Source organism: Brassica napus, chromosome C9 (genome assembly GCF_020379485.1).
Source record: "Brassica napus cultivar Da-Ae chromosome C9, Da-Ae, whole genome shotgun sequence".
Classification (NCBI taxonomy): domain Eukaryota; kingdom Viridiplantae; phylum Streptophyta; class Magnoliopsida; order Brassicales; family Brassicaceae; genus Brassica; species Brassica napus.
Genome location: NC_063452.1, coordinates 55,667,000 through 55,679,473, shown reverse-complemented (window position 1 = coordinate 55,679,473; position 12,474 = coordinate 55,667,000). Strand labels below are relative to the sequence as shown.

Here is a 12,474-nt window from a genome sequence, read left to right as displayed (position 1 = left end):
TGTGTATTTACTTATTATTTATTTAACTATACTTTTTCAGATATATGTTTAATTTTGTTTTTTCCATTTTTTACATTGTATATTTACTTACTGTTTATCCTTTCGTATTTTTTATATTTGTTTATTCTAAATTTCTTGCTTTTATATCACTGATAATATTACGATATATATCTAATGTAATATTTTTATTTCTTATATACTATATTTACTTATTATTTTTTTTTCTTATATTTTATATTTATTTATTCTAATATTACGATAAATATTTAATATAATATTTCTATTTCTTATATTGTGTATCTAGTTATTATTTACTCTACTATACATTTTTCATATATATGTTTAATTTAGTTTTTTATTTCTTAATTGTATATTTACTTATAATTTATTTTCCTTATATTGTATATTTACTTATTAGTTTAATGCAATATTTCTGTTTATTTATTTACATATTATTTATTTTTCCTTATATTGCAAATTTACTTATTATTTATTTTATATTTTTTAAATAATAATGCCACGTGTCATCTTTCGGGAGAATTGTTTTCGCTGATGTGGACGCTTTACGGAGCCTAAAAAGGTTCCTTTTATTAGTATAGACTAGGGTTAAACCCGCCCTACGGGCGGGTGAGCAATTTAAATAACAACTAAACATATTTCAAAATTTAGTATATAATTGAATATAGCTATTTATATATAAGTGTTTTTAATCTTTTGTATTAATCTTTAATATTGCAAAAGATTATAATAATAAGATATTATTTTTACATTGTGGAAAAAGATACAAATTTGATAGTGATATATCATTTAACTAATTATTCACTGTTCAAAACTGAAAAGAAATTTTGTTTTGTTACTTTTAATCCCAAAATGGATTATAAACCAACTGATTATTAAAAAATATAATTAAACTAAGTGCGGGTTTATAACTTTATTTTTTATTAATAATTAAATTTGATTTCTAAATTATCAATATCTAATGAATTTACATAATTTTTGTGTTTGTGAAAATATAATGTTAACCTACTTTGTTTAAAATTAAAATCACACATTTAAAAAGTGTCACTGTAACTATCATAATTATCATAGTCTAAGAATGAAAGGTTAAACTCAATCGAACAACAGTTCATTAGAGCTTAATGGAGACAATAACATTATATTCATGTTTTACTGATAAATTTTAGATAAATTTCCAAATGTGATAAATTTCTTCACTTGACGATGTGTTTCATGAGAAAAAAACAAATTCTACTTAATTAATAGAAATTTATTTATTAGATTTTATTAATTTTTTAAAAAATAAGAATAATGTTTTGATTATGTAATAATCACTGTTGTGTTCTTCTTTCAAATTTCATGTGAATATTTTTAAGATTGAGCTTGGTAACCACAAAAACAATATCCATGATATTACTTTCGTTTTCATTTCCATTTGTCGGATTTTGATGAAATGTCAAAAATAATATCGTAAATGGATTTTCTTTTTTTTGTTCTTATAAATATTTTTTAGTTTTCCGTAGTTTTATATTTTGGATTAGATCATGTAAATTTTTAAATAAACTATTATTTGTTAATTATTTTTCACCAAATTCTAGTTATTCAATGTAATTTTTACAAAAAAAATATATAGTTTTATTTATTATGTCTTATTAATTTTCAAACTAATTTTTATAAGATATTTGTTTTGATTATTTACTAAAACCCCATATTCTTTCGCCTAGTTACTCCTCATGCAGCTAAAAAACTTATATTATTCCTACAATATTTTTGTGCAAGAGAACAAACCAATCATTTACAAAAAATTGAAGGAGAAAGTGAAGGCACCAATGATGTTCCACGCCTCTTTAATCTTATTAAAGTTAAGGATGGAGGATGAAACTGCCATTCTAAACAGTCTTGGGAAACTTACTTTCTTCATTCTTGTTAGCTTAGGTTCCATGGGTTTTGAGTTTGTTATTTCTAATTTATTATGAGACTCTAAGCCATACCTCCTTATCAATCAAACTCCCTCACTTTTATCAAACCCGAATTAAGCTTTTTCAACTCAATGTTTTTCTTATCCATTACCCTTTTGTTCAAAACTTCGGTTACGTTCTCTCCTGCTAACTTGTAAGCACTTCGCGTCAGCAATGTTCTGTATACTCTAATCTTGGTAGCTTGTCTTTTCTACTCCAACTACAGATTGCGGCTTATCTCTTGCCTCATAAGTTTCAGTTTTTTTCCAGAGTTTCCACTGCCCCTGATGATGTTTCTTTTGTTTGCTCTTTTTTCCTCAATCTATCTAACACGTTTCTCTAAGTATTTAGAGTTCTGTAGCTCGGACAGAGTCTCGTGTGTAGAATCTAACTTCAACCTCTCCCAAGTTCTCAGTCCCGGAGCAAATAAAATTGCTAGGCCATGTCTGTTTATTAAACGGAACGACTTAGATGAGCGACTGAAAGGTCTTCTTCATTGGTCGTTCCGGTGAAACACGGGAAAATGCGGCGATCAAACAATAAAAGAGATCCAAGAGTATCTGTGATACTAAATAAAACATCAACTCCATTTGTCTTCTTTTTCTCTCCCCAACGACATGTTTCTCTCTCATCAGCTACTAAAACACCAGTTTTCTTTCTTTCTCTTACATGTCTTTCGTTAAATTTTGTATTGCTGGTTATTGTCACAGTGTTAACTAAACGAACAGGGTCTGAGCACTGTGGGGGACCAAATAAAGTCTATCACTGGTCACTTGCCCTTCCATGACATGAATATGCTGCGAGGGAACTCATTCTATTTGGTACCAATAGGTTATTGGTGCAGCAGGAGCAGTCATGAACCCTCGTTGCAGTTCTGTTGGATATAAAGAGAACATAATATGTTTGCTTTTCTATTTATTTGTTTCACATTAAAGGTATATTAATCGTAAGTGCAATACAAAACATATAAGTTTGTGATGGCTTGATACCTTCCATCAAAGAGAACATCGAACCAGCATGCAAGACCATGCACTCGGGTTCACACGAACACTGTAAATTTCAATGGAACATAAATGTCGAAAAATTGTGTTTTCCACGAAAATAAAGTGACAGGTATATAAGTTTAGACCATGTCATTCACCAAACAGAGAATAGTACACACTGAGATTTCTTTTATGCGAAAGGGCATGGACAAAAGATTATGTGATGTTAACGAAACACCATTGAACCAAATTTCATGTATAAAGAAGCTATACACCTATCTAAGTGAAATTTGACTCTCACCTGCCAAAGCTCACACACAACACACAAAGTCACTCTTAACTCTGCTTAACCAATGAATCAGTTAACCCCAATAACTTATTCTTCTTTGTTTTGTTAAAAAAAGTGAGAAGCTTAGTCAAATCATAATTGCATGGCATAAAAAATCGACACCGCAAGCTCCACGTACTCGCGGCCTGATAGAAGTGAATATAATCAAATAAAAATCTGTAATTCTGAGATGCTCCAACGCGAAGAACCCCTACAAAGTTAGTGGAGTCATTGTTTTTTTTTTGCTGAAGTCTTCTTTGATGAGGGGGCAATGGTGTGAGCTCACTGTTGCTGCGTGAATGGTTTTATAGGGAAATAAACAGTCTCTTCATATAAAAATATAATATTATTAGTATAGATTTGGAAATAATAAAAATGTAAAACTATACATTATTTTAGATATTATATTTAATGTAATATTACCATTTCTTTTATTGTATATTTATTTATTCTATTTTTTTTGTTTTTTTTCTGAAATGTATATTTACTTATTTTAATTTCTTGTTAATTTTTTTGTATATTATGAAATGGTAATATTACATTATGGAAGATTGTTTGAACCGTAAGAAATAGAGATTGCTTTTTTTTGGTTTATTCCGGTCAAAATTATTATTTTCAGTCATATGATTTAATGAGCCACATGACTTCTTTTGGAAAAAAGATTTGTATCCTAACATGAACACTCCTCTTTGTAAAATTAAATATAAAAAAATGTAATATTATTATTTTCTTATATTGTATATTTTCTTATTCTAATTTTTGAGTTTATTTATTTAACTTAATATTATCATTTCTTATATTGTATATTTTCTTATTTTAATTTTCAAGTTTATTTCTTTAACCTTTTTGTAAACTAAACGTAAAAAAATGTAATATTGTATATTTTCTTATATTGTATATTTTCATATTCTAATTTTCGAATTTATTTATTTAATTTTTTATATAAAATGGTAATATTACAGTAAGGACAGTTACAAGTTTATTTCTTATTGTATATTTTCTTATTTCAAGTTTATTTCTTTAACGTTTTTTTGAAAGAAGTTTTTTTCGCTGATGTGGACGCTTTACGGAGCCTCAAAAGGTTCCTTTTATTAGTATAGATTTACCAAAGTTTAATGTAAATTACTATTTCCTTTTTGTTAATTTGAGTTTAATTATGATAACCTTCAATTATGATAAAGCAAAAAAAAAAAACTAAAAGTTAATGTGAACCATTATTTTAATTTTTTTTTTTTATAATATTACTAAATGATTTTCCATGATATAATATCTCGTGGTAACTAAAATGGCTAAACCAATATCCAAATAAGAAGACTTTACATTATCACATCTACACAATATTACACAACACACTTCACGTAAACAGAGGAGCTCTGTTTTCGCAGATCCATATTAAGCTCAGCCAAAACCTTTCTTCAACATATCTCATCTCCCTCCCAGTTATCCTTCTCCTTTGGTCCCGTAGGACCTTCCTCTCCATAAAGCGCAATAGGAAACAAATTCTCAATAGAAAACCTCACAATCAAAGGCAAAAGATTAATGATCTTATCGATCTCAGCTGCAGAATCATACACTATAGTTGGTCCCCACTCTCTCATGTACTGCAGCCAGCACGGCTCCAAAACCACTCCTTCCCCTAAATACTCAGCCGCCACGACTCTATACCTCTGTCTCTGACTAGAATCCACCACAAACTCGCTCTTCCCTACATCGTTTCTCACTCCAATCCCAAGCTTGGACGAGCCTTGGAGATACATCCCCGGGTGAGGGAAACTCGCGTGTCCGTGCTTAGAAGAGTACACAACCGGCTTGTTGCTTCCTTTAACAAACTCGAGATCAGAGACATCAACCCACCCGCCGCCGCTGTGCTGCGAGAAGAACATCTGAGTAAGCTCGCCGTTGAAGTTGCTTATCCGGAACGTGAAATGCTCCCAGTCACCAACGTGCTCACCGATGCGGTTCATGGGGACGGTGAGAAGACCGATCTTAAGCGTGGCGGGACCGTTAAAGGGGCAGAAGATCCACATAACAACGTCAGTGAAGATCCCACCGAGCGCTGGCTTCACGTGGACGTAAAGCTCTGAGCTCTCTATGTTCCCTTTCTTTAGATTGTTTGTAGCTTCCTCATCTTCTTGAGGGAGATCAATCCAGTAGCTCCCGTCGTTTTGTCCACCTGATGGCAAGTTCGAACCGGTTGAGTTAATCGGTTCTCCTCCCGGTTTACCAAACCGGTATAACAAAGCACCGTTTTTAAAGAACCATGGTACGGAGGAAGGTAAGTAAGTCTCTTCAGGGTGGAAGTAGACCGTTGGTCCGTAGTGCTGAATAAGCGCATGGACTTGGTCAAGATTAGGCATCCCTTGTAAGGTAGGATCAAGGTTTTTCAAACAGGAAATGTTCATGTCGGCTTTGTTATGATTAGTAGAGCAAAAGAATGACCCAACCGCCACGCCTCGTGACCAAATCCCTCTGGAGCACGGTTCCGTGCTCCACACGTTAAAGGATCCAACGCCGAGAATCCTCTCGCGTGTTTCACAAGTCTCTGTGAGATCCTCTCTTACACATCTCACTTCTTCAGTGTCAGGCTCCTCTGCTTCGTCTGTGACGATAACTCCCACGGCTTTGTAGCCAACCGGAGGATTAGGCAACCAGAAGTAGCAGTCTGAGTCTGAACTCCAAACTAAAGTATAGTTCACTGGTTTCTTCAGTGCAGGACGATGATCATCCTTATCCGGATGGTTAGCCCGAGCTGCAAGAACAAAGCCTCTCAACGGCTGGTTGTTTGCCTGACAATAATGGCCAAGGCAATGGAAACCTTCTGGTATCCCCACAGGTTTGTAAAAAGAGGCACATCTTGTTTTACCGCCACGCGACTTGCTACATTTCCAAACTCTATCAAACTCAGTGACTTTCACAACTTGAATCTCTCCGAGGTTTATCTTTCCGGTAGCAAAACCTGTGCCTGAAACAAAGATTACATAGTTCTGATTCAAATCAAGATAGTTTTTGACAGCATTAGCATAAAAATACTAAGCAAGTTGGTGAATTTTAAAACCGTAGGTGGCAAAATATCATTATCAACAATTACTCGACATTATCCAGGAGGGGGGTTGTTGGGACCTCGTGGCATTCATAATTAAAGAATCAAAACATGTATAAACTATGATATAGAATAATATACCATAAGCATCTTCAATGTGCTACATTAATAAATAATCCAAGTCTTTTTCAGTGGTGATAATATAGTACATTATTGCTTTCATTATTGAAAGTCACCGAAACCTACCTTCTAGCAAAACATTATTCATTTTAATTTAGCCTTAAAAGTCTACAGCATTTTTTTATTCGTTACCATTAATATCTTTAGTCCAATAAAATTGACGACCATGGAGAAAAATGTCAAACAAAGAAACAGTCAAATGATTGAATATTCCAGCAAAGGAAAGTTCAAAACTCAATCAAGCCATAAAACTGAATTTGATGGAAACATTAAACACATAAACTTGATCTTGATGAGGTATGACTAATCAAAATCAACTATCTGATTAACGAAAGCCAACTCAAGCATTGAAATAGTAGATGGTTAAAGAGGACAACACTTGGCATAGTCTGATTAGTTTCTTGTTAGAGATCAAAATGCCACCCAAACTATCCAAATAATAATAATAGAAGCTTTTAAAGGTAAAGTAGTTTGATAAAGAAAAATTCTGCAAACTAAAGTTAAAAATTGCAATTTCCAATAAAGGATAATTGTTTATTACCTTGTGGCCATCGAGGAAGAGGAGACGGAAGCGAGAAAGGCTTTGACTCGGACGAGTCCCATTCCAACTCGGAGTTTTCTTGGTTCCAGTAGAAGCAATCACAAAACATCGTCCTATAAAGATTGTGTCAGATGAGAAACACACGAGTTTGATTTGTCAAAGTTTTGGAGACTCGGATTTGAGGAAACTCCCCCCTCCCCCAACTTACTATCTATCTCACGATCACTTATTACAGATCGGGAATATTGTGAGATCAGATAGATTCCCCTTCGCAGACTTCAGGGCGAGGAGAGAGAAAAAGAAGGGAGGCGTTGAAGCTGAGTTTGCGTGTGATAGAGGGAAGTTCTGTTCAGTGGCGTGGTGGTGGCTTTGGCCTCTTTTTATTTTGTTTTTGTTTTTCGTGCCTTTTTTCTCATTTACATATATTATCCCTTTCTTTAAACGTTTTCTATAAAAGCCCACGTATTTACATATAATTCAAATACCAGCCCAATAAAATCAATTGTAAACAAATCAATCCAAAGGATCAATCATCATCTTGAAACAACAAACATTTATTATGAAAATATCAATTAGTGAAACTTTAGAGAACAGCTTATAGAATATCATCAGAATTTGCTTGTTTGTTATATATATCAGCCTTCCACTACTGTATTTTTTTCTCTTTGAATTCTCATGTTTTGTTCGCTTATATATCCACAAAGAACAATAATAGCTTAGAAGTTTTATCATAGTGCGGGTTGGTTTGTCGGATCGTATGTGATACACACTTGTAATCTTTTCTTCTCCGTCTCGATGTGTTTTGGCACTTTCCACTAGGTCGTTTTTAATAAGCAATTATAGTATAAAACTCACATTTATCTCAGACATATTAAAACACCGTATCAGTCTACAGAAAACAAAACTGTGAATGAATTTTCATTTTTCAACCAATGAAATAGCACAGCTTTTAGTATATTCTTAAAAATTCCTTTTTTGTATCATACGTAGTACTCCTGAAATAAACACGAAAATTAAATGATTGTACTGATTTTAGAAATGGAGCGTATTGTAGTATTTATAACGTAGACCATTAATTTGATGCAGGGAGTAATTAATCCAACTAGTAATATTGGATTCGACTTAACTGTTCCACGTTATTTGAAGCACTCAATTTTCACATTTAAGAAAACTTAAATGTCATTGTCATTAATTTGTCATGGAGATTATTATTTTAAAAAGTTCTTCAACAACACGAATCGAGCCGCCGAATTAGACTGTGCATTATTCGCACTTTATTTTCCAGCTGGAACCTTTATAAATTTGGTTATATTAATCCGTATGTTAAAATTATTTATTATGATAATACTTTAATATAGGTACCAGCTTAATGAAGTAAGAATTATATAATACCACATGGATTAATATGTGTGTTTCGTTATAAATGTAGCTTTGCTGTTTACTTTCACTGATTCATTCTTTTTTTTTTTGTCTTTACTATCTATCGATATACATAAGCGAGATAATTTACTTGCATAATTACAGTTTGGAGAGAAAGCAAAGCATCAGACGTTTTCTCTACATTGATAATAATAATAAATGTCATAAATATCACATTTATTAATAATCAGACAAACCCCAAAGACACCTGGTTTCAACAAGTTTTAAGACCAAAAAGAGTTCAGATTAGTTTGTCAACGAGCCAGTAAAATTAGATTTAGTTTTGACATTCTATCAAGATAACTTTTGAGCAAGAAGAGTTAAAGTCTCTATGTCATTTGTCACAAATCCAAAAAGGTCTTCACCTGTGTTCGTTTTCGTCGGTCGTCGTCACCTTTTATTGTGCAAAGCTAATAAAAGCCACAATAAATAAATAATTGGATAAAAAATTTCTTTTTATTTACTGTTTATCTATTTTCTCTGGAACACAGCTACTACAAGGGTAAAGCTTCAATCTTTCCCACTGACATCTCTGGTCTCCGAACTTCTTTTCTTGTTTCTTCTTTTCATTGCTTGGGTCTTCTTGTCTGTAAGGTTAGGGATCTCTCCTTACAAAGACCCAAAGCAGGGGATCTTTCTAGATAATGCTGCTTGAGATCTGACCTTTTTCCTTCAATGACGCTCTGAATCAGGTTTGGTTCTCTTACTCAAGTTCTCTGAGTTTTCAGCTTCTAGACTTTTGCTTCGGTCTTCTTTGATCTGTTTACTCGTCTTTATCAGACAATGCTACGGAATGCTTTGCTGACTTTCTGATAAGTTTCTTATTGTCGGTAGCGAGATTTATTCTAGATAAGTTGCTGAATGTTAATCTTTCACATATGTAGTTTTCTCTCCAGCTTAATGTTTAGCTGGCGTCTGGTCTGAAAACTGAAAAATTTGGCAGCTGTCAACTTTTTTTGGGACTTAGCCACTTTAGGCACAATGCTTGGTTTGTATGAATCTGATTTTTCTCTAGTCATCTGTTCAACATCTTGTCTTCTTGCTTCTTCCTTTCCAATTTGAACTCTATAATCTCATATGGTCCCTCCCATGTTTTGGTATAACCTCTGAAGTTTCAGGTCTAGAAAATATTTCTTTAGATTTTGAAGTGTCTTGAGTTGTAGATTCTTTGTCTTTTCAGGTTGAACAAGGAAGATGGGATCTGGTTTAAACGATGCATTATCTAGGAAGTACAGCGGTTTGGAGCTCTGGGAGATCATAGTGATTGTTCTCTCTGCAATATTCGTTTTAGTGTTAGCTATATCGTTATGGCTTAGTTTCAGAAGAAGAAACTCTAGATCTTCTTCTTCTAATCAGATCCCTGTTAGCCACCAGCTTCCTCCTACTGTCTCCGAAGAGATTAAAGAGATTAGAGTCGACGAGGTTTCCTCAAGCAACGGTGGTGGTGGCAATGGATATCCTTCCATTAGTGAGAAGTTTGGGCACAAAGAACCTGAAAAAGGGATAGTAGTGGAGTCAGAGAATGGTGATAGTAGCAGGTCAGGCTCGTTTAATCACTTGGAGAAGAAAGATGGATCAAGCGTGTCTTCTGCTAATCCTATGACGGCTCCGTCTCCTTTATCTGGCCTTCCTGAGTTTTCTCACCTCGGATGGGGGCATTGGTTTACTCTCAGAGATCTTCAGATGGCTACGAACCAGTTCTCGAGGGATAATATAATTGGTGATGGTGGGTATGGAGTTGTGTACCGTGGTAACCTTGTTAATGGTTCTCCTGTTGCCGTCAAAAAGTTGCTCAACAATCTGTAAGTGAAATCAAGATTCAAGATTTTCATTTCCTGAATTTCGTTTTTTTTTTGTAATGTTGATGTTTTGGGTGTTTGTAGAGGACAAGCTGACAAAGACTTCAGAGTAGAGGTTGAAGCTATAGGTCATGTTCGCCACAAGAACTTGGTCCGTCTTCTTGGATATTGCATGGAAGGAACGCAGAGGTATGTGTATGTTCTGCTGTTAAATGATTCCTTTTTGAACTTCACTGAACATTGGATGTGGTGACACTTGATTAGGATGCTGGTGTATGAGTATGTTAACAACGGAAACTTGGAGCAATGGCTACGTGGAGACAATCAAAACCACGAGTATCTAACTTGGGAGGCACGGTTAAAGATTCTTATTGGAACAGCCAAAGCGTAAGTCTTGTTATGGTTGTAGTTCCTTCTTGATTTGTGTTCGTTTATCTTCTTTATCTGAGGCAAATGGGGGGGGGGGGGGGGGGGGGGGGGGGTGGTGATGCAGGCTTGCTTACCTTCACGAGGCGATTGAGCCAAAAGTGGTGCACAGAGACATAAAGTCAAGCAACATTCTGATTGATGACAAATTCAATTCTAAAATTTCTGACTTTGGACTTGCCAAGCTGCTTGGTGCTGATAAAAGTTTTATAACTACTAGAGTTATGGGTACCTTTGGGTAAGTAGTAGTGGTGGCCTCTCTCTCTCTCTCTCTCAATACACTTTTCACTTAATAAATGTGAAGACGTTAACTTGTTTCTTTTTTTTACTTTTCAGTTATGTAGCTCCAGAGTATGCGAACTCTGGTCTTCTGAATGAGAAAAGTGATGTCTATAGCTTTGGTGTTGTACTATTGGAAGCTATAACTGGTAGATATCCTGTAGACTATGCTCGCCCACCACCTGAGGTATAATCCCTCAAGTTTGTTAAAAGAAGCCTTCAGACACACACATCAACTCTGCTCACTTTTTGTAGGTACATTTGGTGGAATGGCTGAAGATGATGGTCCAACAGAGACGTTCAGAAGAAGTGATTGACCCAAACCTCAACACGAAACCATCTACCAGTGCCTTGAAAAGAACACTCTTGACTGCTTTGAGATGTGTTGATCCAATGTCTGAGAAACGACCAAGGATGAGCCAAGTTGCACGTATGCTTGAATCAGAGGAGTACCCAATTCCTAGGGAGGTATGAGTAAAGGAAAAGATCACAGCTTCGAAAACTGCTTCTTATTTTTATCGGTCTGATAGATCTTTTGGTTGCTAAAAGCTCTAACGACTTAGAGAATTTTAGGATAGAAGAAGACGAAAGAGTGAGAATGGACCAACAAGAGAGTCAGATCCTCCTAGGAACAGCACAGACACTGACAAGAGCGAGTTCCAAGACCAAAAGCCTGAAGCTGGATAAGGCATTGGAAATAACCTGAGGTGTAAATGTTTTCCGAGCTTCTTCATGTGAAGCAAGTCCTTGTTCGTCTCCAAAATCTTGTGTGTTATGTGATGTTTCTTCATTTTGTCTTTGGTAATAAAGAGAAAGAGGAGGAGAGGGGAGAGTATGTTTGTTCATCGTTTGGTTTTGAGAATGGTTTAGATCACATCATTTGTTTGTATAGTGTTTGCTGTATTGTTTGCTTCTCTACGTTTCGCAATGTAGGTTGTTTTCGGACCAAGAAAATGCTAGGCTATGTCAAGTTCTTCGTAGAACGATGTGTAGTTTGTAGTTTGCTTGTGTAATACTCCCTCTTCCAAGAAAAATGTATATTTTAGGATTTTCAAACTTATTAAAAAAACGTATCAGATTTTAGTTACCAATACATTATCTTTCGTAATTAACTATTTTCTATAACTTTTAACAACATAATTTTAATAAACACAAATATGTTTTTTCGAAGTTTACAATTTATAATTAATTTATGCATAGAAAATGTAAAAAAATTATCTTTTTGAAACAAATTTACAAGTTTACAATTTGTAATACTCTTTCCGTTTCAGGAAAAATGTATGTTTTAAGATTTTCACACATTAAGAAAACATATCAAATTTTAGTTACTAATATATTATTTTCCGTAATTAACTATTTCCCACAACTTTTAACCAATAGAATTTTAATAAAAATAATTATGTTTTTCGAAGTTTACAATTTACAATTAATTTATGCATTAAAAATGTAAAAAATGTATATTTTTAAAACAATTTTTTTTTAAATATAGATCTTTTAGAAACGAAGGGAGTATATTGTTTATTT

General features: G+C 34.0%; 2 protein-coding genes across 4 annotated transcripts; one reads left to right on the top strand and one right to left on the bottom strand.

Moving 5' to 3' along the window:
• Positions 1 to 4,467: 4,467 nt before the first annotated feature.
• On the bottom strand, positions 4,468 to 7,459 carry LOC106371935. The gene is made up of 3 exons (XM_048769041.1): positions 7,232 to 7,459; positions 7,028 to 7,198; positions 4,468 to 6,228 (listed from the first exon to the last, which is right to left on the bottom strand). The coding sequence occupies exons 2-3, from the start codon at positions 7,134 to 7,136 to the stop codon at positions 4,682 to 4,684; spliced, it is 1,656 nt and encodes a 551-aa protein (XP_048624998.1). The 5' UTR covers positions 7,137 to 7,198; positions 7,232 to 7,459; the 3' UTR covers positions 4,468 to 4,681.
• Positions 7,460 to 8,904: 1,445 nt separating this feature from the next.
• LOC106371934 (probable receptor-like protein kinase At5g18500) lies at positions 8,905 to 12,041 on the top strand. Of its 3 annotated transcripts, none has more exons than XM_048769039.1 (8): positions 8,933 to 9,139; positions 9,629 to 10,248; positions 10,330 to 10,434; positions 10,510 to 10,632; positions 10,739 to 10,909; positions 11,008 to 11,137; positions 11,206 to 11,418; positions 11,524 to 12,041. In XM_048769039.1, exons 2-8 carry the CDS (start codon positions 9,641 to 9,643, stop codon positions 11,635 to 11,637), a joined length of 1,464 nt encoding a protein of 487 aa, XP_048624996.1. In that variant the 5' UTR covers positions 8,933 to 9,139; positions 9,629 to 9,640; the 3' UTR covers positions 11,638 to 12,041. The 3 variants fall into 3 exon arrangements, with proteins under 3 accessions (XP_048624997.1, XP_048624996.1, XP_048624995.1); XM_048769038.1 differs by lacking the exon at positions 8,933 to 9,139 and adding an exon at positions 9,444 to 9,543 and having other exon boundaries at positions 9,627 to 10,248; XM_048769040.1 differs by lacking the exon at positions 11,524 to 12,041 and having other exon boundaries at positions 8,905 to 9,138; positions 9,627 to 10,248; positions 11,206 to 11,424.
• The last annotated feature ends 433 nt before the right edge of the window (positions 12,042 to 12,474 follow it).